This window comes from Nicotiana sylvestris, chromosome 2 (genome assembly GCF_000393655.2).
Source record: "Nicotiana sylvestris chromosome 2, ASM39365v2, whole genome shotgun sequence".
Lineage (NCBI taxonomy): Eukaryota > Viridiplantae > Streptophyta > Magnoliopsida > Solanales > Solanaceae > Nicotiana > Nicotiana sylvestris.
Window position 1 is genome coordinate 90,855,558 of NC_091058.1, and position 27,035 is coordinate 90,882,592.

The 27,035-nt window shown below is 42.6% G+C and overlaps 1 protein-coding gene across 1 annotated transcript; it reads right to left on the minus strand.

The window, feature by feature from the left end:
- Nucleotides 1-355: 355 nt before the first annotated feature.
- LOC138885230 (uncharacterized) lies at nucleotides 356-25,156 on the minus strand. The gene is made up of 7 exons (XM_070166146.1): nucleotides 24,944-25,156; nucleotides 24,485-24,799; nucleotides 23,583-23,882; nucleotides 23,263-23,459; nucleotides 2,708-2,894; nucleotides 708-904; nucleotides 356-608 (listed from the first exon to the last, which is right to left on the minus strand). Exons 1-7 carry the CDS (start codon nucleotides 25,154-25,156, stop codon nucleotides 356-358), a joined length of 1,662 nt encoding a protein of 553 aa, XP_070022247.1.
- Nucleotides 25,157-27,035: the final 1,879 nt, after the last annotated feature.

Here is a 27,035-nt window from a genome sequence, read left to right on the forward strand (position 1 = left end):
TCATTTTCCTTAGTATCTTCTTGATATTCTTGTTGGCAGCCTCTATAGCTCCGTTCATCTGAGGTCTGTAGGCTGTAGAATTCTTGTGTTTGATCTTGAAGGTTTCACACATGGATTTCATCAGATCACTATTGAGGTTGGAGCCATTATCAGTAATGATTGACTCTGGAATCCCGAACCGACACATGATACGGTCGCAGATGAAATCTGCCATGACTTTCTTAGTCAGTACCCTATAAGGTGTTGCTTCAACCCATTTGGTGAAATAATCAATTGATACTCTTATAAACCTGTGTCCGTTTGATGCGGCAGGTTCGATTGGTCCGATAACATCCATTCCCCAGGCGGCGAACGGTCACGACGAGCTTGTTGTATTAAGCTCATTTGGAGTCACCTTTATCATGTCTGCATGTATCTGGCAGCTGTGGAACTTTTGGACATACTGGATGCAGTCTTTTTCCATAGTTATCCAAAAGTAACCAGCTCGGAGTATCTTCTTTGCTAAAACAAAGCCATCATAAATTTCCTCTAATAGTCTGGATGCTTCCTTTGCGTCGACACACCTTAACAATCCTAAATCAGGAGTCCTCCTATACAGGATTCCTCCGCTGTGATTGTTGGACAACCTCCGAAGTGTGCGTTTCTGAGTAGGATTTGCAAGTTCTGGGTATTCTCCTTTCGTCAAATATTCCTTGATATCATGAAACCAAGGTTTTTTGTCTTCTTCTTCCTCAACATGAGTAGAGTAAGCGGGCTGATCATAGATATTTACTGGAATGGGATCAATGAAATTCTTGTCTGGATGTTTTAGCATGGATGATAGGGTAGCCAGTGCATCAGCGAATTCATTCTGGACCCTGGGAATGTGCTGGAATTCTGTCTTTGTGAACCTCTTTCTCAACTCCTGCACATGATGTAGATAAGAGAGTATCTTGAAGTTCTTGGTCGCCTATTTTTCTTGGACCTAATGTATCAGCAAGTCCGAATCCCCAATTACTAGCAACTCTTGGACGTTCATGTCAATGGCCATCTTGAGCCCTAAGATGCAGGCTTCATACTCGGCCATGTTGTTGGTGCACGAGAACCTGAGCTTGGCAGATACTGGATAATGCTAATCGGTTTCTGATACTAGGACTGCTCCTACGCCAACTCCTTTGAAATTTGTTGCTCCATCGAAAAATATTCTCCAACCGCCATAGGATTCTACAATGTCTTCTCCTATGAATGATACCTCTTCATCAGGAAAATATGTTTTCAGAGGTTCATATTCTCCGTCCACGGGATTTTCAGCAAGGTGATCTGCTAGTGCCTGTCCTTTGATTTCTTTCTGAGTCACGTAGACATTGTCAAATTCACTCAACAGGATTTGCCACTTGGCCAGCTTGCCAGTGGGCATGGGCTTCTGAAAGATGTACTTCAAGGGATCCATTCTTGATATGAGATATGTAGTATAGGCATAGAAGTAGTGCCTCAACTTCTGAGCTACCCAAGTCAAAGCGCAATAGGTGCTCTCTAACAGATAATACCGAGCCTCGTATAGGGTAAACTTCTTACTGAGGTAATAGATGGTCTGCTCCTTCCTCCCCATTTCATCATGCTGCCCCAGAACACAACCGAACGCTCCATCCAATACTGTAAGGTAGAGTAATAGAGGTCTACCTGGCTCGGGCGGGACTAAAACTAGTGGTGTTGATAGGTACTCCTTGATTCTGTTGAATTCTTTTTGGCAATCATCAGTCCATGTGGTAGTGGCATCCTTCTTCAACATCTTAAAGATCGGCTCACAAATGACTGTAGATTGTGCTATTAACCGGCTAGTGTAGTTAAGTCTTCTCAGGAAGCTCATTACGTCCTTCTTGTTATTTGGCGGTGGAAGTTCTTGAATATCTTTGACCTTAGATGGATCCAGTTCTATCCCTCAGTGACTCACAATGAACTCAAGTAGTTTTCCGGCAAGAACCCCAAAAGCACATTTCGAGGGGTTCAGTTTCAGGTTATATCTTCTCAGTCTGTTGAAGAACTTCCTCAAATCTTCTATGTGGTCTGTGGCTTTCTTTGACTTTATGATGACATAATCTACATACACCTCAATCTCCTTGTGTATCATATCATGGAAGATAGTAGTCATGGCCCTCATGTTGGTGTCCCCTGCATTATTTAACCCGAATAGTATCATCTTGTAGCAATACATCCCCCACGGCGTAATGAAAGTCATTTTCTCAGTATCTACTTCATCCATCCAGATTTGATGATATCCAGCGGAGCAATCTACAAATGATTGCGACTCATTCTTGGCGCAATTGTCGATCAGGATGTGTATTATCGGCAAGGGGAAGTCATCCTTTGGACTGGCCCGATTGAGATCCCGATAGTCGACACATACTCTGACCTTCCCATCCTTCTTCGGCACCGGCACAATATTGGCTAACCACGTCAGATATTCTACTACCCTGAGGACCTTAGCTTTGACCTGCTCAGTGACTTCTTCTTTGATCTTCAGACTCATATCAGGCTTGAACTTTTTGAGCTCCTGCTTTACCGGTGGACATGTCGGATCAGTTGGCAGTTTGTGGGCCATAATAGATGTGCTCAGACCAGTCTTGTCATCATATGACCAGGCAAATATGTCCTCGTATTCTCTTAGAAATTCTGTGTACTCTTCCTTTTCTGATGATGATAAGTGAATGTTGATTCGTGTTTCTTTGACATTTTCTGCGTCTCCCTGGTTAACAATCTTAGTCTCGCCAAGGTTGGACTTTGGCTTGTTCTCAAAGTTCTCTACTTCTTTAACAATCTCTTCCCGTATGCCATATTTCTCTAAATTTATGTCTGTTTGTTGCATTGCCTTGTTGCATGTCACAGCCATTGGTTCATCAAGATAGGTAATAGTAATGCTGTATAAATAAAGTAATGAGGGAAAATAATAAGAGTAAGATTTGTAATGAAACCGAAATGCTTTGATAAACTTCATAATTGTTTTGAACATTGGAAGATCTTATTGCGAAAATTCAAAATGCGAAAGGAAAATCAACTAGTAAAAAATAAAAGGTAGTGCATGATGCTTTGTTCAGCCTTGCTACCCCGAGGCTTTCCGAGCTCTGGTGGTTCATATGGTCCAATTGTTGAGGCATGCTCCTCCGCTTACGGCCTGTATGGAAGGGCCTTCCTCCCCCTCCTCCTCGAAAATGACACAACAATCCATGTCTTCTTCTTCTAGGAATAAATTCCTTACTGCTGCCAGTGCTTCCTCTTCTTCCGACCCATAGATAAAATCGGTCGGCTGCTCCAACGGGTAGAATGGACCTCGCCATGGTGGCGACCAGTTGTTGAATTCCTCCCAAGTATACTCATATCCCATACCAAAAGTGGTGCCATGTTTCTTCAGTGTGATCGGCTTGGCGATTCCTTTGAGGTTCTTGCCAAGTCCCTTGCCAGGGTCATATCCGCTCCAGTTCAATATGCTTTCAATTTTATTGTCCCACCATTTGTCTTTCTCAATGGTGTTGACTCGCTCGATATGGTGATAGGTTTCCCCGCCTATCTTTATCCTTCCTCCAATAGCTGGGATGGTTTGGCGATTGTATATGGTGTTACAACCCATATCCACATGTGTTAGTTCATGCCATATATTAGTTAACATAAATCCAAGAAGGAATTATCTATGAGATGATAAGAAGTCAATCCTATTGGTCTTAAGTGATACAAGAGTGTATAAGGGTGATTAAACAGTATTAGAAGTTAAACGAATCAAGGATGATGTAACTCATATTTTCAGGTAATCTAGCGGGGCTTAATACACCCAAGAGGTCATTTATTAAGGTATTTTAATCATATAATATCCGTATCATAAGTCTTGAAGTCAAACGAGTTATGAAACAAAAGTCGACAAAAGTTGTCGCAACTTAGGTTCATAATTTTACTTAAACATTAGGTCAAATGTTTCTAATCTTTTCTCATAATTTACAAGGAATTACGGGGTTATCTACCAACAAAATTAAAGATCTATGAGTCTAGTTTCCAACGCATTAAACCGTTCATCGATACGATCTCGGAGTAGAGAGATATTCGCATTTTGGCGAGACTGCGCCAAGCACCTCTCTATGGGGCCCACTAAGTCGGTTTAAGATATTTGGACCTATATAGGATGACTCCAACCCGTTTTAAGTCATTTCTTTTCACTATTTTCAGACCTTAGAACCCTAGGAACATCCTCTCAAGGTTCTCTCAAGATTCAAGACCCAAAAAAAGGGCAAACAACACAAATCAAGTGTCGGGAATTCCGTGGCGCTAGTAAGTCTCTTGTTCTTCTTGTTGTTGCTCATTTTTGTGTCGTTCCAGCTCGTGTGGGAGGTTGTTTTAAAGGGTTTATGTTCTGTAAATACTCCCTCATGTTCTTAATATCAATCCTAGGTGATTTCAAGCCTTCTAAAGTGATTCTAGTGCCGAAAAACACTAATTGATCGCTAGTTTCGCTTTTTTGTTGTTGTGGCAGCATTGGAGGGATATTTCATGGAAATTTAAGGTCAAATTGGAGTTGTTATTTCTGTATAAAGGTAAGGAACCTCTTACTCTATATGTATTTAAGATTATCCAAGTTGCAGCTAAGCCATTGAAGCTAGAACTTGTGAAATATATATCGAAAGGCTTGGAAGTAATGTTATTGTTTTGTGGACTGTTTTGCGTTGTTGTTGGGCTGCGTATTTTACTACTATCTTGTGGAGTTTTGGAGGAGGAAGGGTGTGGAGAAACACCATATATATGTAGGGTTATGGGCTGATAGTTATTCGTAACATTTCCAGGTTGTTTGACACGACTACGGTGGTCGTCGTATGTATGGAGTGATTAGGCTGTGTGTGGACTATTTTGGGAGGCTCAATATGTTTATTATTGATGTTGTTTGGGCTGTTTGGTGATTATTTTGAATGGTGTGAGGTCATATATATAGGGGAGGTGCTATCCGTTTCATCGTAAAATAGGTTGTGGTCGATACATAATAGTTATGACGCTTAAATGATAACGATAGTATCGTTTCTCTTATTGTAGACTAAGGAGTTTTGACAATTGCATAGCTTGAGATTGGGGAAGTATATACAAGGTATGTGAGGCTATCCCTTTCCTTCTTTTGCACGACTCCGATTGCACATAATGTAATGAACGATCTTCCAAGATACTCTACTCTTAGAAGCTAGCAGTACTTACATTGTTTTCCCTCTTATGGAACGATTGATGTTAATGTTGCTTCTCTTAGTCTTATGTTATCAATGTTGTTGGTACTTCCTGATTCTTATAAGGTTCATAGTGAAGAGTTAGTCCTAATAACGTGTACAGAGGATACCGACCTTACGTCACTCCGAAAGGTTTAGAATGTGATTCCATGAGTCGAGCATGCATTATATATATGTATCTATTTTACTCTACCGAAGCCACGCTATAGTTGGCCGGGTACGACACCTATTGTGCAACCACTGATCAGTTGGGTTTTACCGAGCTCCACGTGGCCGGGTACGATTCTACCGAGCCTATTATGGCCGGGTACGATATGATGATGATGATGCCCACAGAGGCGAATGCTTTAAAGGTTTATGTATTTATACATATGTATCATGCATTTCATGTAAGTAGCCCTCAGAGGTACTAAGATGTTACAGGTTGTATATTCTCTATCCTTGCTTACATTACTGATCGTATTTATGGTTCCTTGCCTTACATACTCAGTACTTTATTCGTACTGACGTCCTTTTATTTGTGGACGCTGCATGTCGTGCTGCAGGTCCTGATAGACAGGCAGGTGCAGCTCCCCCACCACAGTAGACTGTCCAGTTCAGCGGTGATTGGCGAGATCCCTTCTCCGGACTTGCCTTGGTCTTGGTATGCAATTTTTGTTATAGACATTATGGGTATGTCGGGGCCCTGTTCCGGCTATGTTGCAACACTTATGTTCTTTTAGAGGCTCATAGACAGGTGTCGGCTCATGTATAGTTTGGTATGCCTTGTCGGCTAGTTTTTGTTGTATAGTCTTTCATAGTAGCGTGGTAGCTCATACCTTATACGTAGTTTCTTGATTGTCTGGTCATCCCCTGCTATGTATGTTCATGCCGTCATATTTTATTGCTGGTTGTCCATGATCTAGGTCTACCATTTATATTGATCTCGTCAGCCTTAAAAGATAATAATGAAGGTTAGATGAAATGTACGTTGGTGCTCGGCAAGTGTGGTCGGGTGCTAGTCATGGCCCTTCAGTTTGGGTCGTGACAAACTTGGTATCAGAGCAAGTCTGTCCTAGGGGTTGTCTATGAGCCGTGTCTAGTAGAGTCTTGATTATGGATGTGTAGCGTGCCACATTTATAATCAGGAGGCTACATGACATCTAGGGTTGTTACCTTCTTCCTGAATCTAGATCGTGCGTAGAGTTGAGTCGTAAGTGTTCGTCTCTAATATTCACCTTGTTTTTTTCAGTGATGCCTTCGACTAGGAAGCAAACGATTAGTAGACGGCTTGATACAGCAGCAGGAGAGGGTACCAGTCAGGTGCCCCAAGTCAGAGCAGGACAAAGTGAGGCTCAAAGTGAGATGCCCTCTCATACCTCATCTACTCCATCTCCTCCAGAGGATATTAGAAGGCACCCAGCGCCTCCAGTTCCTCCGTCTGGCACTCCAGACCAGGATATGCGGAGTGCTTTGCAGTTATTGACTAGCTTGGTAGCTGCTCAGGATCAGAGGCAGAATACAGGTGCTGCTGAGAAACCAGTTAGTACAAGAGTTCGTGATTTTATTAATTTAGACCCTCCAGTGTTTACCGGATCAGACCCCAAGGAGGACCCACAGACTTTTATTGACCAAGTTCATCGTACACTTCGGGTTATGCATGTTAGTGATACAGAGGCAGTAGAGTTGGCTTCTTATCGGTTACGGGATTTAGCGGTTCTCTGGTATGATAGTTGGGAGAGATCCAGGGGTCCGAACCCTCCTCCAGCTGTGTGGAAGGAATTTTCTGAGGCCTTTCTTCGTCACTACTTGCCAGTTGAGATACGACGAGCTAGAGCTGATAAGTTCTTGAACCTTAGACAAGGTAATATGAGTGTGCGAGAGTACAGTATGCAGTTTGATTCTTTGGCAAGGTATGCTCCCCATATGGTGGCCGAGATGAGTGATAGGGTGCATATGTTCGTGAATGGGTTGGGACCACATCTAATAAATGAGTGTACGACAGCCTCCTTGGTGGAGGGCATGGATATTTCCCGTATTCAAGCTTATGCCCAGACCCTAGAGGATCGTAAGCGCCAGCAGAGGGCAGTTAGGGAGCAGGATAGAGGCCAGCATAAGAGGGCGAGATTTGCAGGGTATTCTGATGACTTCAGAGGCCGCATCAGGCCACAGTTTTCGAGGAGTTCGGCGCCACCTGTAGCTAGTGCTCCTCCACAGTTTCAGAGGCCTCGATATGATCGATCCTATTCTGGTCCAGGTCAGAGTTCGCGGGCATCTGGCTCGCAACATCACAGGGATACTAGTCAGATGAGACCCCCAACACCACATTGTGATCAGTGCGGCAAGGCCCACTTTGGACTGTGTCGTCGAGGTTCTGATGCATGCTATTCGTGCGGGCAGCCTGGCCATATGATGCGGGATTGTCCTAATAGAGGAGGTGATGGTATGGCTCAGCCGACTGGATCTGTGTCTGGTTCTTCCTCATCAGTTCGACCTCCAGCACGGGGTTTTCAGCAGTCGACAGGTCGTGGTAGGGGTAGAGGTGCAGTGCCGAGTTCGAGTGGTGCTCAAAATCGAACCTATGCTCTAGTAGGTCGACAGGATCTCGAGTCGTCTCCAGATGTTGTTACAGGTATTATATCTGTGTTTTCTTATGATGTATATGCGCTGATTGATCCGGGATCTACATTATCATATGTTACACCCTTTGTGGCTAATAAGTTTGTCATTGAACCTGAATTGATAAGTAAACCCCTCGCGGTATCTACTCCGATAGGAGATTCTGTGATTGCTAGAAGGGTATATAGAGGTTGCACTGTGATGATTTGTAGTCGTCAAACCTCGGCAAATTTATTTGAGTTAGAAATGGTTGATTTTGATGTGATAATGGGAATGGACTGGTTGGCCTCATGCTATGCAAATGTTGACTGTCGTACGAAGATGGTTAGGTTCCAATTTCCGGGTGAACCCGTCATTGAATGGAAAGGGAACATTGCTACACCGAAAGGTAGGTTTATTTCCTATCTTAAGGCAAGGAAAATGATCTCAAAAGGTTACATTTATCATCTCGTTCGCGTTAGGGATGCGGAGGCGAAACCGCCTACTTTACAATCAATCCCTGTGGTCAACGAATTCCCAGATGTTTTCCCAGATGAACTCCCAGGCCTTCCTCCTGAAAGGGAGATTGAGTTTAGCATTGATGTGTTGCCTGACACTCAACCGATCTCTATTCCTCCATACAGAATGGCCCCGGCAGAGTTGCGAGAGTTGAAGGTGCAGTTGAAGGACTTGCTGGATAAGGGCTTTATTAGGCCTAGCACTTCACCTTGGGGTGCACCAGTCCTATTCGTGCGGAAGAAAGACGGGTCGTTACGGATGTGTATCGACTATCGACAGTTGAATAAGTCTACTATAAAGAACAAGTATCCACTTCCAAGAATTGATGACCTGTTTGACCAACTCCAGGGTGCCAAGTATTTCTCTAAGATTGATTTACGTTCAGGGTATCATCAGGTGAGGGTTAGGGAGAAGGATATTCCAAAGACGGCCTTCCGGACAAGATATGGGCACTTTGAGTTCTTGGTGATGTCGTTCGGGCTAACAAATGCCCCAGCAGCTTTTATGGATCTCATGAATACTATATTCAGGCCCTATCTTGATGTGTTCGTGATTGTATTCATTGATGACATTCTAGTGTATTCTCGTTCGGAGGCGGAACATGCGGGCCACTTGCGGATAGTATTACAGACGCTTCAGGATCGTAAGTTATATGCTAAGCTCTCCAAATGTGAATTCTGGCTGAACTCAGTAGCATTCCTTGGCCATGTGATATCTGATGAGGGTATTAGTGTCGACACTCAGAAGATCGATGCAGTAAAGAATTGGCCGAGACCTACAACACCATCAGAAGTCCGCAGCTTCCTAGGGCTAGCAGGATATTATAGGCGGTTTGTAGAAGGATTTTCCTCTATATCATCACCATTGACTAAGTTAACACAAAAAGCTACCAAATTCCAGTGGTCTGACACTTGTGAACGTAGTTTTCAGGAGCTGAAGAATCGATTGACATCTGCACCAGTGCTCACTCTTCCTGAAGGAACAGAAGGTTATGTGGTATATTGTGATGCCTCAGGTATAGGTTTGGGGTGCGTATTGATGCAGCGTGGGAATGTGATTGCTTATGCATCAAGACAATTGAAGAAGCATGAAAAGAATTATCCAACCCATGATTTGGAATTGGCTGCAGTAATATATGCTTTGAAGATATGGCGGCACTACTTATACGGCGTCCATGTTGACATCTACACAGATCACAAGAGTTTACAATACATCTTCAAGCAGAAAGAGTTGAATTTGAGGCAGCGTAGGTGGCTTGAATTATTGAAAGACTACGACGTCGAGATATTGTATCATCCCGGTAAAGCCAATGTTGTGGCAGATGCTCTCAGCCGTAAATCAATGGGAAGCTTAGTACATATTGAGGCAGGTAGATGGGGGTTGATTAAAGAGCTTCATCAGCTAGCCAATATGAGAATCAGATTGTTAGACTCTGATGATGGAGGTGTTACTGTACAGAATACATCAGAATCATCTTTGGTAGCAGAGGTAAAAGCACGACAATATGAAGATCCTATCTTAGTACGATTAAGAGAAAGCATTCAACAGTGTAAAAGTATGGCTTTTGGGATCGGAAAAGATGGGGCACTGAGATACCAGAGCCGATTGTGTGTGCCTAATGTGGCAGGGTTGCGAGAGAAGATTATGAATGAGATTCATCAATCCCGATATTCCATCCATCCCGGCTCGACAAAGATGTATCATGATGTCAAGGAGCAATATTGGTGGGATAATATGAAGAAGTCTATTGCAGAATTTGTAGCCCAGTGTCCCAATTGTCAACAAGTAAAGATAGAACATCAGAAACCCGGTGGATTGCTTCAAAATATAGAGATTCCGACCTGGAAGTGGGAGGTGATTAATATGGACTTCATTATTGGATTACCTCGCTCTTATCATAAGTTTGACTCCATCTGGGTGATAATTGATCGACTTACAAAATGTGCCCATTTTCTGCCAGTAAAGACAACTTACACGGCTGAAGATTATGCGAAGTTGTATATCAAGGAGATTGTTAGGCTTCATGGTGTGCCCATATCTATTATATCAGACCGAGGAGCTCAATTTACGGCTAACTTTTGGAGGTCTTTCCAGAAGGGTTTAGGCACACAAGTAAATCTCAGCACTGCATTTCATCCGCAGACTGACGGACAGGCTGAACGTACCATTCAGACACTGGAAGATATGCTACGAGCATGTGTTCTAGATTTTAAGGGGAATTGGGATGATCATCTTCCACTCATAGAATTCGCCTATAACAATAGCTACCATTCCAGTATTAAAATGGCCCCATACGAGGCACTATACGGGAGGAGATGTAGATCACCAGTTGGATGGTTCGAAGTCGGTGAAACAGAATTATATGGGCCAGATTTGATTCACCAAGCTATTGAGAAGGTGAAAGTGATACAGGAGCGATTGAGGACGGCACAAAGCAGGCAAAAATCTTATTCTGATGTCCGACGTCGTGATCTAGAGTTTGAGGTTGGTGATTGGGTTTTCCTGAGGATCTCACCAATGAAGGGTATTATGCGTTTTGGGAAGAAAGGTAAGCTGAGTCCAAGGTATATCGGGCCGTATAAAATTCTTCGACGGATTGGACAGGTTGCTTATGAGTTAGAATTGCCATCCGAATTGGAATTTGTCCACCCGATATTCCATGTATCTATGTTGAGAAAATGTATTGGAGACCCTTCTCGAGTCATCCCTATCAAAGATGTACAAGTTACAGAGGACCTATCATATGAAGAAGTGCCAGTGGCGATATTAGATCGGCAAGTCCGCAAGTTGAGAACAAAAGATGTAGCTTCCGTTAAAGTATTGTGGAGGAACAAAAATATGGAAGAAATAACATGGGAAGCAGAAGAGGAGATGAAGTCTAAATACCCTTACTTATTCCAGAATGAAGATAACAAGGATGCTGGTGGAAGACAGGATACATTGGAAGAAGAAATGGCTCTATGAGGTAAGCAATAATTTGAGAATACTCCCCCTTAATACAAAATGGTGATATGTAGATAATGTAAATACGCATAATACTTTGTGTAGCCTTGTGAAGCCATATGTTGGGCTTAATTACTTGCAAGTTTTGCTAGTGACCATTTTATAGGGGAAAATTGATCGGAAATTTCCATTGGAATCCACGATGATTTAAACTCCCCATAAACCCTTACATTCGAGGACGAATGTTCCTAAGGGGGGAGGGTGTTACAACCCATATCCACATGTGTTAGTTCATGCCATATATTAGTTAACATAAATCCAAGAAGGAATTATCTTTGAGATGATAAGAAGTCAATCCTATTGGTCTTAAGTGATACAAGAGTGTATAAGGGTGATTAACCAGTATTAGAAGTTAAACGAATCAAGGATGTTGTAACTCGTATTTTCAGGTAATCTAGCGGTGCTTAATACACTCAAGAGGTCATTTATTAAGGTATTTTAATCATATAATATCCGTATCATAAGTCTTGAAGTCAAACGAGTTATGAAACAAAAGTCGACAAAAGTTGTCGCAACTTAGGTTCATAATTTTACTTAAACATTAGGTCAAATGTTTCTAATCTTTTCTCATAATTTACAAGGAATTACGGGGTGATCTACCAACCAAATTAAAGATCTATGAGTCTAGTTTCCAACGCATTAAACCGTTCATCGATACTCGCGAGACTGCGCCAAGCACCTCTCTATGGGGCCCACTAAGTCGGTTTAAGATATTTGGACCTATATAGGATGACTCCAACCCGTTTTAAGTCATTTCTTTTCACTATTTTCAGACCTTAGAACCCTAGGAACATCCTCTCAAGGTTCTCTCAAGATTCAAGACCCAAAAAAGGGCAAACAACACAAATCAAGTGTCGGGAATTCCGTGGCGCTAGTAAGTCTCTTGTTCTTCTTGTTGTTGCTCATTTTTGTGTCGTTCCAGCTCGTGTGGGAGGTTGTTTTAAAGGGTTTATGTTCTGTAAATACTCCCTCATGTTCTTAATATCAATCCTAGGTGATTTCAAGCCTTCTAAAGTGATTCTAGTGCCGAAAAACACTAATTGATCGCTAGTTTCGCTTTTTTTGTTGTTGTGGCAGCATTGGAGGGATATTTCATGGAAATTTAAGGTCAAATTGGAGTTGTTATTTCTGTATAAAGGTAAGGAACCTCTTACTCTATATGTATTTAAGATTATCCAAGTTGCAGCTAAGCCATTGAAGCTAGAACTTGTGAAATATATATCGAAAGGCTTGGAAGTAATGTTATTGTTTTGTGGACTGTTTTGCGTTGTTGTTGGGCTGCGTATTTTACTACTATCTTGTGGAGTTTTGGAGGAGGAAGGGTGTGGAGAAACACCATATATATGTAGGGTTATGGGCTGATAGTTATTCGTAATATTTCCAGGTTGTTTGATACGACTACGGTGGTCGTCGTATGTATGGAGTGATTAGGCTGTGTGTGGACTATTTTGGGAGGCTCAATATGTTTATTATTGATGTTGTTTGGGCTGTTTGGTGATTATTTTGAATGGTGTGAGGTCATATATATAGGGGAGGTGCTATCCGTTTCATCGTAAAATAGGTTGTGGTCGATACATAATAGTTATGACGCTTAAATGATAACGATAGTATCGTTTATCTTATTGTAGACTAAGGAGTTTTGACAATTGCATAGCTTGAGATTGGGGCAGTATATACAAGGTATGTGAGGCTATCCCTTTCCTTCTTTTGCACGACTCCGATTGCACATAATGTAATGAACGATCTTCCAAGATACTCTACTCTTAGAAGCTAGCAGTACTTACATTGTTTTCCCTCTTATGGAACGATTGATGTTAATGTTGCTTCTCTTAGTCTTATGTTATCAATGTTGTTGGTACTTCCTGATTCTTATAAGGTTCATAGTGAAGAGTTAGTCCTAATAACGTGTACAGAGGATACCGACCTTACGTCACTCCGAAAGGTTTAGAATGTGATTCCATGAGTCGAGCATGCATTATATATATGTATCTATTTTACTCTACCGAGCCACGCTATAGTTGGCCGGGTACGGCACCTATTGTGCAACCACTGATCAGTTGGGTTTTACCGAGCTCCACGTGGCCGGGTACGATTCTACCGAGCCTATTATGGCCGGGTACGATATGATGATGATGATGCCCACAGAGGCGAATGCTTTAAAGGTTTATGTATTTATACATATGTATCATGCATTTCATGTAAGTAGCCCTCAGAGGTACTAAGATGTTACAGGTTGTATATTCTCTATCCTTGCTTACATTACTGATCGTATTTATGGTTCCTTGCCTTACATACTCAGTACTTTATTCGTACTGACGTCCTTTTATTTGTGGACGCTGCATGTCGTGCTGCAGGTCCTGATAGACAGGCAGGTGCAGCTCCCCCACCACAGTAGACTGTCCAGTTCAGCGGTGATTGGCGAGATCCCTTCTCCGGACTTGCCTTGGTCTTGGTATGCAATTTTTGTTATAGACATTATGGGTATGTCGGGGCCCTGTTCCGGCTATGTTGCAACACTTATGTTCTTTTAGAGGCTCATAGACAGGTGTCGGCTCATGTATAGTTTGGTATGCCTTGTCGGCTAGTTTTTGTTGTATAGTCTTTCATAGTAGCGTGATAGCTCATACCTTACACGTAGTTTCTTGATTTTCTGGTCATCCCCTGCTATGTATGTTCATGTCGTCATATTTTATTGCTGGTTGTCCATGATCTAGGTCTACCATTTATATTGATCTAGTCAGCCTTAAAAGATAATAATGAAGGTTAGATGAAATGTACGTTGGTGCTCGGCAAGTGTGGTCGGGTGCTAGTCATGGCCCTTCAGTTTGGGTCGTGACATATGGGATTGCTACCGTCGCCGTGAATGATCACCTCTTGGTGGTTCCATTCAAATTTCACCACCTAATGCAGTTTTGACGCTACGGTCCCAGCAGCATGAATCCACGGCCGTCCCAACAACAATTTGTAAGATGTCGGCACATCTATAACCTGAAAATCAACGTCGAACCAAGTAGGCCCCATTTGCAAACACAGGCTGATTTCCCCAATGGTGGATCTTTGGGAACCGTCGAAAGCTTTGACGTTGATGGCCCCATCCTTGATCTTATGCAGACCCTTTCCTAATGTTCTGAGTGTTTACCAACTGACAAATATTGAGGCTGGACCCTCCATCAATCAGGACCCTAGTGATAAAATAATCTTCACATTGCACGGTGATGTGCAACACTTTATTGTGACTCAACCCTTCTGGTGGCAGCTAATCTTCATCAAAAGTGATCTTGTGACTTTCCAATACCAGCCCTACCATGTTTTCCATTTCTCCTCCGGTGATGTTAATTGGTACATATGCCTCACTCAGCACCTTCAACAAGGCATTCTTGTGTATGTCGGAACTTTGCAGCAAAGCTAGGACAGAAATCTGTGCTGGTGTTTTGTTCGGCTGATCAATGATTGAGTATTCCTTGGCTTGTATCTTTCTCTAGAGATCATCGAGCCCGGTTTCAGTGATGGTCGATCGACAAAAGGCCTACTTACTCGACTCAGCTAAATGTTCTAGAGTATAAACCATGTCGGTTCTTGTCATACCATATGCTGCAACTGTTTCCCCGAACTTAGCTTTCCCTTTACTTCTCACCCCGGCTATGTAATCCTAAGGTATGGAATTTGTATGGAATGGTGTTACAGCTGACATTGTTACTGGTATGGGCACCTTTACTCCGAACGGAGCATGTATTTTGGAGGGTAAAATCGCAACTTCAAATGGTGCGGGTGCGTTTGCTGGAGACACAAACTCGACCTCAATTGGTGTTGGCGTCTTTGTGGGGGGGTAGTGCTTCAAACTCAAATGGTAAAGACATGTTTACCTCGGCATCCCCAGAAGGCTGATTCTAGACTATAATGGGATTGAGGGTGACTATTGGCTTCTTTGGTTCGTCACCTTCTGTGATTAAACCGATCAATCCTTTGGGATCCTAATCATCTTCTATTTCAATCATGTGAACACCTTCACCCTAATGGTCCAACAAAGGGTTGTTGCGGATGTTCAGAATAGGCTCCTTTGCTACAATAATCTTGTTATCAATCAAAGTCTGAATCTTGTATTTCAGAGAGCGGCATTCATCAATGGTATGCCCTATCATCCTAGAATGGTATGCACAGGATTTATTTGGATTGACCCATTAAAAAGGGTTTTTATGGTTATAGCAGTGATAGAGGTGACATAACAAGCAACTTTGAACCTTTCGTACAGCTGGTCAATCGGTTCAGCAATGGCGGTATACTGTTTGGGGGGTTTGCTGTCAAAATTTGGTCGAGGTCTAGGAAAGTTTTGGCGTGTGGGAGGTTATTAATAGTGGGATGGCTGAGCATTGTAGGCATGGTAGACATGTGCGGGTTGGGAATATCCGGGTGAAGTAGGTTGATATATGGGAGGTGGGGGTGATTGGTAAGTAGGTGGTGGAGTTTGGTAAAAGGGTGAGGGTGCTTGGTAATTCGGGGTAGGCTGATATGTGAGTGGAGGTGTCGGATAGGCTTGGTATTTGATAGGGGATTTTGCTCTTTGTGCAACCATTACGGCACCTACGTCCTTTTTCTTGGACGTACCACCAGACTGTAAAGCCTTATTGGTAGCTTGCAAAGCTTCAAAGTTTGTAATCATACCACTTCTAATGCCTTCCTCGATCCTTTCCCCTAGCTTGATGATGTCGGAAAATTTCTGGCCCTCAATCAACATTAGCCTTTCATGGTACTACGAGTCTTGAGCCCGGACGAAAAACTTATTCATTTGTTCTTCTTCTAAAGCAGGTCTGACCTTAGCAGCTTCTGATCTCCAGCGAGTGGCATACTCGCGGAATGTTTCCGTGGGCTACTTCTTTAAGTTCTGAATGTAGAACACATCTGGTGCATTTTCTGTGTTAAACCTGAACCTGTCCATAAAGTCGGACACCATACTCACCCAATTCGACCATTTCTTTGGTCTTGGCTAATGTGCCAAGACATAGCATCTCCCTTCAGACTCCTCATGAAAAGCTTCATGCGAATCCTTTCGTCCTTCCCTACTCTGACTAGCTTGTCGTAGTATGTTCTCAAGTGGACTCTCGGATCCCCTGTACCATCAAACATCTCGAACTTAGGAGGTTTGTACCCCTCGGGCAGTTTGACATCTGGTTGTATGCAAAGATCTTCGTAGTTCAACCCTTCAATTCTTTTGCTTCCTTCGACACCCTAAATTCGACTAGTCAATTTCTTGAGTTCCGCAGCTTGGTTCCTGATGAGTGAGTCTTTATCATCCAACTCGGGTGTGCTTGAGACAGGTTGGGTGGAGTGTGGCATGGTTTCCACATAGATGGGGGTGTTATGGTGGAAGTGGTCATTTTTGAAATTCAGAGGTTCTAGGATGAGCAGTGGAGTATTGCTGGATGTGTGGCATGTATTGTAGTGGTGGTGAGGAGCGGGATGGTTTTGTGGTTTTGGGATGTTTTGTGGGGTTCTGAGTGTTTGGAAAATTGTTATCCAGAGTGGTGAGGGAATATGACAAGTTTGCCAGATTCCGGAACTGATCAAGTTCCTCCTGAAATTTCAACAGTTTCTGCTCGAGTTGGGATGCACTTTCTTTGGAGACCTGAGCACCATGAGTGACCTCTACCCGTTCAGTTGAGTTTTCCTTTCTGGTGTTGTTCAAATCTTCCATTTTTCCTTTGTTCCTACTTCTGATAGGACTAGGAGGAGGAGTGGGTGAAGGGCTCTTTGATCTTGTGGAATATGATGACGATGCCAGAGTGCACGAACTAACCTTTGGGGAGGGGAGTAAATAAACAAAAGTAAAAACAAAAAGGTAACAAGTCAGTGGGGATTATAAGAAAGTGTTGCGATATTTAAACACATAGTGCAAGAATGTAAACTGCGTCCTAATTTGGGAGACTCGTTGTGCCCGAGGTAGGCTTAGCGACAAATTTATTTGGAGAACTTTGAATGCTAAATGCCTCATTTTATTGATAAAAAATAGACAAATCCCAAAACGACACTGAATAACAAGGAATAAAATGTCACTAGTGGCCATTGGCCTTATTACATTTCATAAAGTAAAAGAAAACTCCTATCTATTTGGTCCCAGAAGGACCTTCCCCAGACTCGGCATCTTTGGGTCCATCGAACAGCTTCACCAGCTCGCGAAGTCCCAGCAGCAGGTAGGCTCTAGCCAGGTGTCCACCCTCGTTTCCTTCAGCATTCTGGAAGTCCTCGATCCTCTTGAGAAACTTCCTTTCCAGCTCTACTAAACCTCGTTCCAGGTATCCTAATCGCTTGTTGGCACTGATAGCCATGTCTTTCCACTCTTCAATCAGTTTTTGGTGGGCTTCTTGAATCTCACGGTGCTCGCTTTCACATTCCCGAATCCTCTTGCGCAGTTGGTTGTATTTGACCTATGCTTCAACCCTTTCATCGATGATTCTGTGACCTCGAACAAACCCGGGTTGGCCCAGACCATTGTGATTATCCTACAGCCAACCTGAATAGTATGGGGTGCAGCCAGCATGGTATCTGTCTGGTTCGATAGTATCTATTCCCATGATGATCTTGCAATGCCACATATGTTGAGCTTGGCACTTATAATGACTATTATCAGCTTGGAAGTCAGCCCGGAAGTGACTCATCTTGTCGACCCTTGGTATAACCTGCTTCCTACCAGCCTGTCTCATAACTTGGAGAGGGACATAAGGGTAGGTTCCTCTCAAACCGATCAATATCAGAAATGGTGCGTCCCTGGATCGGGCGATGAACTCTTCAGTAGGGAACCACTCGAATATCCATTGTATTTGATCCTCAGTTAGATTTTCAAACAGCTCCACCCACCCTTTGGAATCTTCTGGCTGAGCAAACATGTTGGGCATGTAGTTCATTCGCCTTGGTTGATGGAAGGCTATATGATCGTCTCAGTCTCTACGCAAAATCTCTTATTGATATTCACCCCTTTGAAGATGCTCCATGAGCCAGAGATGGAGTAGCAAGTCGCAGCCCTCGATGTTTGGGGCTCCTTGTTGACATTTTTCCAAGGCTCGGTATATCTCTGCGATGATCATGGGCACTATGCAAAATGGTTGTCCACCAATTCCCTCCATCAAAGTTTTGGTGACCATGGCTAGCATGGTAAGGATCCTTGCTTTCTTTATTGGAAACACTATCATCCCCAAGAAGCGGAACATGAAAACAAAGACCCTTCGGTGATTATGCCCCAACGATGTAAGGGCGAAATCATCCGGATAAGTACGGTAGGATTTGTTGTGACCAGACCTCTCGTACAAATAATCAAAGGGAAGAATATAAGAGATTTTTCAGAAGAAACTTAAACAGGGCTTAATAGAAGGAAAATAAGGAAACTTAAGAACTTAGCAGGAAAATACAGTAGGAGAAACATGCTGGAACATAATAGAAGACAAAAAATATAAGAACACAGTAGAAAAGAATATAAGAGCATAGTATGGAAAACATGGTAGAAGAACATACAAGCATGGAGTATATAAAACTCAGTAAAAGAACATGCAAGAACGGAGTATAAAAACTAAATAGAAAAACATACAAGAACGGAGTGTAAAAACTCAGTAGAAGAACATACAAGGTAGAAGAAAATATAAGAACATGGTAGAGGCAAATAAACACAAAAGACAAAGGTGAGAAAATCAGAGAAACACTTAAACATTTTCAGAAAACCCTAGATCGAAAACGAAGAGGTTTTGAAAGTAATTTTCGAAAGAAAAGTTAGGGAAATCATTTGAAAACTCAAGGAGAGCATAGATACACAACGGATCTAAGGAAATCAGAGAAAACCTCGAAGGGTTAGGGTTTGAAAAGAACCCTAGAAGTGAGATAGGCTTTGAAAGGTCACCGATCTAAGTCGGGGAGGTCGGAATCAGGCTCAAACCACCATGGTACACTGGAGATGGCCGTGGAACCTTGAATTGACAGATTTCTGGGTGCAAACCTTCGAGGTCAGACCTCGAATCTCTAGGTATTAGGCGCATAGGAGCCAAAGGAGGTGAGTATAAGACTCTCATAGCCTGAGAAGCCATGGATTCCGGTGGGTTTCAAGGTGGAGGTGGTGGTAAGAGGCGGTTAGGGTTTGGAAATATTCGAGAGAGTTTGAGAGTTCAGAGGCGGATGGTAGGTGAGAAAAGAGAAGGTTAGGGTGGTCGTTTGGGGTAAAAAAAGGTAAAGAGGGTTTGTGACCGTTGATCATTTTGATCAACGGACTGGTTTTAATAGGGGCAGATGGGTCGGTTCAAATAGGGATTGGGTCAGGGTAATTGGGTTTAAAATTGGGTTTAATTGGAGGTTCAAATAAGGCTAAAATTGAAATGAACGGGGCTAACATTTAAATAGCCATTGTTTACTTATTTATTTTATAAAAATAGTAAAATAATTTCTGGAAATAAATTAAAGAGACTAAATCGATTAATAATATGTAAATATTAAATTAAAAATACTGGAATCAAATTTGTAATTATAAACACAATTAAATCTTAAAATAGGCTAAAATTGCAATTATATCAATTCAACTTTAAAATGTTAAATAAATCTGTAAAAAATGTACAAAAACTTACCTTAGATATATTTTGGTATAAATATGAGAATTCAATAAAGGAGTTACCAAAAATAATAATTTGGTAAATAATTATTGGTTTTTTTCTGATAAAATAAGGCGATAAATTGATTTAAAAATCTTTTAAAAATTGGGAAAATAATAAAACACTTGGACATACTTATATATTCATATGTATGCTATTTTGAAAGTATTTTGAATATGAAAAATATGTAGGGACAAATTGGGTATCAACAGCTGCCCCTCTTTACCCGGGAAGGATGAAAGAGTTGTCGGGTAAAGATATGATGGCCAATTTTGACCGAACGAAATGGTTTGAAAAGGTTGGTTGTGCCCTGGTTCTTGAGCTACCTACATATCCTTGGTCTTACAGGAATCAGGCCCTATGTAGTTTAGGATCCGTCGGTGGAGTATGCCGATGGAGGTTTTCCAAAAACGGACACAATGTTTAGGTTGGGCTGGATGTTAAAGTCTAATAGGGCTGCGGGAACTGGAGCGGGATCGCTCCTGCTAAGACGGTCGCTGCTCACCGATTTACCTGCAAACAAACAATGTATTGTGCGGAAATTTACACATGATGCAAGTTCCCGTCGGACCATGGAATGTTGTCTTTGGACGGTTAGGATGACATCCTCAGACCATGATGTCCTGGGCCATGAAGCGTATAATAAGGATTCGCTGGCCATGAAATGATGCTCTCGGGCTATGAGAATGATGCCTCTGAAATATGATGCCTTTGAATAATGATATGCAAATGATAAAAGGGGTCCTCAGGCCATGGTGTGGCGTTCTCGGGCTATGAAAATGGTGCCTCCGAATAATGATGCCTTTGGACAATTTTGGCGATCTTTCAGCCTATGAGATACAGTAGGTGGCGGTCTTTCAGCCCATGAAAATGTAAAATAAAGCGGCGATATTTCAGCCATGCAAGTGTGAAGGTGGCGATATTTCAGCCATGCCAAATGTAAATAAAGTGGCGATATTTTAGCCATGCAAGGTGTAAATAAAGTGGCGATATTTCAGCCATGCAAGATGTAAATAAAGTGGCGATCTTTCATCTATACAAGATGTAAATAAAGTGGCGATCTTTCAGCCATGCAAGATGGAGGTAGAGCTTAACCTCGGAAGGCAGAATGGTAGCCTTATGCAATGCATAGAATGTAGATGGTGGTAGAGCTTAACCTCAGAAGGCAGAATGGTAGCCTTATGCAATGTAGAGAATGCAAATGGAGATAGAGCTTAGTGTCGGAAGGCAGAATGGTAGCCTTATGCAATGCAGAGAATGCATATGGAGGTAGAGCTTAACCTCGGAAGGTAGAATGGTAGCCTTATGCAATGCAGAGAATGCAGATGGAGACAGAGCTTAGTCTCGAAAGGCAGAATGGTAGCTTTATGCAATGCAGAGAATGCAGATGGAGGTAGAGCTTAACCTCGGAAGGCAGAATGGTAGCCTTATGCAGGAAGTAAAAATTGCAAATGGCAATAGAGTTTTCTTAGCTGATAGCAGATTGTTGTATCGTGATTGCTGAGGATATTGTGCCTGCTGGGGATATTGTGCCTGTTGGGGACACTGTTGTGTGCGGATAGCAGTTGCGAGTAAGGGTAACAGTTCAGAGAATTGTATTCCTGAACTTTGTGAGTGAGCGTATACTGTATTTGATGATTTTGCAACTCGAGTGCCTGCATCCAAAGAAAAATCGTGAGTTTGTAAAGGGGAAAGGTTAGTTTGTATCCCTGCTGGCTTTGCTTGACCTGCTCAGCTTTGATCTAGTGATACTGTATGTATCATTGGGGTAGCATCGCTAAATAGAGCAATTTAAGAAATACACATGCATGATTTTAGAAAAATATAAATGCATAATTAAGGATAATTTTCTTTAGATGAACCAATGACTGCGACGTGGTCCAAGACATTGCATCCTTCTTGTTGCGGAATTTTGAGGGTCCTCCTCAAAATTCTGCCCCAGTTTCCAATAGTGGGGGAAATAAAAATTTTATTGAATTGTGACCGAACCCATAGGGCTACCTACGTATCCCCTCTTAAACGGGAATCAGGTCAGGCGTAGTTCAAATTACATCATATAAGGAAAGCATAAAGATTACACATAGTATCACTTGACTGCGTCTGAATTGATCAGCTTTGGCCAAGCTTCTCCGTCCATTTCTGCAAGTATGAGGGCTCCTCCTATCAGAACCCGGTGAACCATGTACGGACCCTGCCAGTTGGGAAACAATTTCCCTTTGGCTTCATCTTGATGCAGAAAAATATTCTTTAACACTAGCTGCCCCGGTGTGAATTGTCTCGGCTTGACTCTTTTGTTTAAGGCTTTGGACATTCTGTTCTGATAGAGCTGACCGTGGCAAACTGCATTCATTCTCTTTCCATCTATAAGAGCTAATTGCTCGTAATGACTCTTCACCTATTCTGCGTCGTCGAGCTCTACTTCTTATATGATACTTAAGGAAGGAATTTCTACCTCAGCAGGAATGATTGCCTCTATGCCATAGACCAGCATATAGGGGGTTGCTCTTGTCGATGTGCGGACTGTGGTGTGGTATCCCAATAAAGCAAACGATAGCTTCTCGTGCCACTGCTTATGCTTCTCTATTATTTTCCTTAGTATCTTCTTGATATTCTTGTTGGCAGCCTCTACAGCTCCGTTCATCTGAGCTCTATAAGCCGTAGAATTCTTATGTTTGATCTTGAAGGTTTCACATATGGATTTCATCATATCACTGTTGAGGTTGGAGCCATTATCAGTAATGATTGACTCTGGAATCCCCAACCGACACATGATACAGTTGCGGACGAAATCCGCCATGACTTTCTTAGTCACTACACTGTAAGATGTTGTTTCATCCCATTTAGTGAAATAATCAATTGCTACTAGGATAAACTTGTGTTTTTTTAATGCGGCGGGTTCGATTGGTCCGATAACATCTATTCCCTAGGCAGCGAACGGCCACGGTGAGCTTGTTGCATTAAGCTCATTTGGAGGCACCTTTATCATGTCTGCATGTATCTGGCAACGGTGGCACTTTTGGACATACTGGATGCAGTTTGTTTCCATAGTTATCCAAAAGTAATTTGCTCGGAGTATTTTCTTTGCTAAAACAAAGCCATTCATATGTGCACCGCATGTCCCTGCATGAATTTCCTCTAATAGTTTGGATGCTTCCTTTGCGTCGACACACCTTAGCAATCCTAAATCAGGATTCCTCCTATACAGGATTCCTCCGCTGTGAAAGAAATTGTTGGACAACCTCCAAAGTGTGCATTTCTGAGTAGGGTTTGCAAGTTCTGGGTATTCTCCTTTCATCAAATATTCCTTGATATCATGAAACCAAGGCTTTCCGTCTGCTTCTTCCTCAATATGAGCACAGAAAGTGGGCTGATCATAGATCTTTACTGGAATGGGATCAATGAAATTCTTGTCTAGATGTTGTATCATGGATGATATGGTAGCCAGTGCATCAGCAAATTCATTCTGGACCCTGGGAATGTGCTGGAATTCTGTCTGTGTGAACCTCTTTCTCAACTCCTGCACATGATGTAGATAAGGGAGTATCTTGGAGTTCTTGGTCGCCCATTCTTCTCGGACCTGATGTACAAGCAAGTGTGAATCCCCGATTACTAGCAACTCTTAGTTGTTCATGTCAATGACCATCTTAAGCCCTAATATGCAGGCTTCGTACTCGGCCTTGTTGTTGGTGCACGGGAACCTGAGCTTGGAAGATACTAGATAATGTTGACCGGTTTCTGATACTAGGACCGCTACTATTCCAACTCCTTTGAAATTTGTTGCTCCATCGAAAAACATTCTCCAACCGCCATAGAATTCTGCAATGTCTTCTCCTATGAATGATACCTCTTCATCAGGAAAATATGTTTTCAGGGGTTCGTATTCTCCGTCCACGGGATTTTCAGCAAGGTGATCTGCTAGTGCCTGTCCTTTGATTGCTTTCTAACTTATGTAGACATTGTCAAATTCACTCAACAGGATTTGCCACTTGGCCAGCTTGCCAGTGGGCATGGGCTTCTGAAAGATGTACTTCAAGGGATCCATTCTTGATATGGGATATGTAGTATAGGCACAGAAGTAGTGCCTCAACTTCTAATCTACCCTAGTCAAAGCACAACAGGTGCGCTCTAACAAAGAATACCGAGCCTCGTACAGGGTGAACTTCTTACTGAGGTAATAGATGGCTTGCTCCTTCCTCCCCATTTCATCATGCTTCCCTAGAACACAACCGAACGCTCCATCCAATAGTTCAAGGTAGAGTAATAGAGGTCCACCTGGCTCGGGTGGGACTAAAACTGGTGGTGTTGATAGGTACTCCTTTATTCTGTCGAAGGCTTTTTGGCAATCATCAGTCCATGTGGTAGCGGCGTCCTTCTTCAACATCTTAAAGATCGGCTCACAGATGACCGTAGATTATGCTATGAATCGGCTGATGTAGTTAAGTCTTCCCAGAAGCTCATTACGTCCTTCTTGTTCTTTGGCGGTGGCAGTTCTTGAATAGCTTTGATCTTAGATGGATCCAGTTCTATCCATCGGCGACTCACAATGAACTCAAGTAGTTTTTTGATAGGAACCCCAAATGAACATTTTGCGGGTTTCAGTTTCAGGTGGTATCTTCTCAGTCTGTTGAAGAACTTCCTCAAATCTTCCATGTGGTCAGTGGCTTTTTTGTACTCTATGATGACATAATCTACATACACCTCAATCTCCTTGTGTATCATATCATGGAAGATAGTAGTCATGTCCCTCATGCAGGTGGCCCCTGCATTTTTTAACCCGGATGGCATCATCTTGTAGCAATACATCCCCCACGGCGTAATGAAAGTCATTTTCTCAGCATCTTCTTCGTCCATCCAGATCTAATGATATCCAGCGAAGTAATCTACAAATGATTGCAACTCATGCTTGGCGCAATTGTCGATCAGGATGTGTATGTTCGGCAAGGGGAAGTCGTCCTTTGGACTGTCCCGATTGGGATCCCGGTAGTCAACACAGACTCTGACCTTCCCATCCTTCTTCGGCACCGACACAATAATGTCTAACCACGTTGGATATTCTACTACCTTGAGGACCTTAACTTTGACCTTCTTAGTGACTTCTTCTTTGATCTTCATACTCATATCAGGCATGAACTTTCTGAGCTTCTGCTTTACCGGTGGACATATCAGATCAGTTGGCAGTTTGTAGGCCATAATAGATATGCTCAGACCAGTCATGTAATCATATAACCAGGCGAATATGTCCTCGTATTCTCTTAGAAATTCTATGTACTCTTCATTTTCTGATGGTGATAAGTGAAAGCTGATTCGTGTTTCTTTGACATTTTTTGCGTCTCCCAGGTTAACAATCTCAGTCTCATCCAGGTTGGACTTTGGCCTGTTCTCAAAGTTCTCGACTTCTTTAACAATCTCTTCCGGTATGTCATCTTCCTCTGAATCTATGTCCGTTTGTTGCGTTGCCTCGTTGCATGTCACAGCCATTGGTTCATCAAGATAGGTAATAGTAATACTGTATAAATAAAGTAATGAGAGAAAATAATAAGAGTAAGATTTGTAAGGAAACCGAAATGCTTTGATAAACTTCATAACTATTTTGAACATTGGAAGATCTTATTGCGAAAATTCAAAAATGCGAAAGGAAAATCAACTAGTAAAAAATAAAAGGTAGTGCATGATGCTTTGTTCAGCCTTGCTACCCTGAGGTTTTCCGAGCTTTGGTGGTTTTGATGGTCCAATTGTTGAGGTGTGCTCCTCGGCTTACGGCCTGTATGAAAGGTCCTTCCTCCCCCTCCTCCTCGAAAATGACACAACAATCCATGTCTTCTTCTTCTAGGAACAAATTCCTCACTACTGCCAGTGCTTCATCTTCTTCCGACCCATAGATAACATCGACCGGCTGGAAAGTCTGCTCCAAATGTGGTATTGGCTGCTCCAGCGGGTAGTATAGACCGCGCCATGGTGGCAACTAGTTGTTGAATTCCTCCCAAGTATACTCATATCCCATACCAAAAGTGGTGCCATGTTTCTTCAGTTTGATCGGCTTGGCAATTCCTTGGAGGTTCTTGCCAAGTCCCTTGCCAGGCTCATATCCGCTCCAGTTCAATATGCTTTCAATTTTGTGTTCCCACCATTTGTCTTTGTCAACGGCGTTGACTTGCTCGATATGGTGATAGGTTTCCCCGCCTATCTTTATCCTCCCTCCAATAGCTGGGATGGTTTGGCGACTGTATATGGGATTGCTACCGTCGCCGTGAATGATCACCTCTTGGTGGTTCCATTCAAATTTCACCAACTGATGCAGTGTTGACGCTACGGCCCCAGCGGCATGAATCCACGGCCGTCCCAATAGCAAGTTGTAAGATGTTGGCATGTCTATAACCTAAAAATCAACGTCGAACCAAATAGCCCCCATTTTCAAACACAGGCTGATTTCCCCAATGGTGGATCTTTGGGAACCGTTGAAAGCTTTGACATTGATGGCCCCATCCTTGATCTCATGCAGACCTTTTCCTAATGTTCTGAGTGTTACCAAATGAGAAATATTGAGGCTGGACCCTCTATCAATCAGGACCCGAGTGGTAAAATAATCTTCGTATTGCACGGTGATATGCAACGCTTTATTGTGACTCAACCCTTCTGGTGGCAGCTCATCTTCATCAAAAGTGATCTTGTGACTTTCCAATACCAGCCCTACCATGTTTGTCATTTCTCCTCCGATGATGTTGCTTGGTACATATGCCTCACTCAGCACCTTCAACAAGGCATTCGTGTGCACGTCGGAACTTTGCAGCAAAGCTAGGATAGAATTATGTGCTGGTGTTTTGTTTAGCTGATCAATGACCGAGTATTCCTTGGCTTGTATCTTTCTCCAGAGATCATCAAGCCCGGTTTCAGTGATGGTCGGCCGACAAGAGGCCTGCTTACCCGACTCATCTAAATGCTCCGGAGTATAAACCCTGCCGGTTCTTGTCATACCCTGTGCTGCAATTGTTTCCCCGAACTTAGCTTTCCCTTTCCTTCTCGCCTCAGCTATGTAATCCCAAGGTATGGAATTTGTATAATGGTGTTACAGCCGACATTGTTACTGGGATGGGCA

Excerpts from the sequence above, each read along its gene's own strand:
- LOC138885230 (XM_070166146.1), bottom strand. The coding sequence starts at position 25,156 with ATGACTGGTCTGAGCATATCTATTATGGCCTACAAACTGCCAACTGAT. Across the intron at positions 2,895-23,262 it reads GAAGCAGACGGAAAGCCTTG|CATTACTATTACCTATCTTG; the intron begins GTTTCATGATAT and ends TTATTTATACAG. Across the intron at positions 905-2,707 it reads ACCAGGGAGACGCAGAAAAT|GAGTTGAGAAAGAGGTTCAC; the intron begins GTCAAAGAAACA and ends CATCATGTGCAG.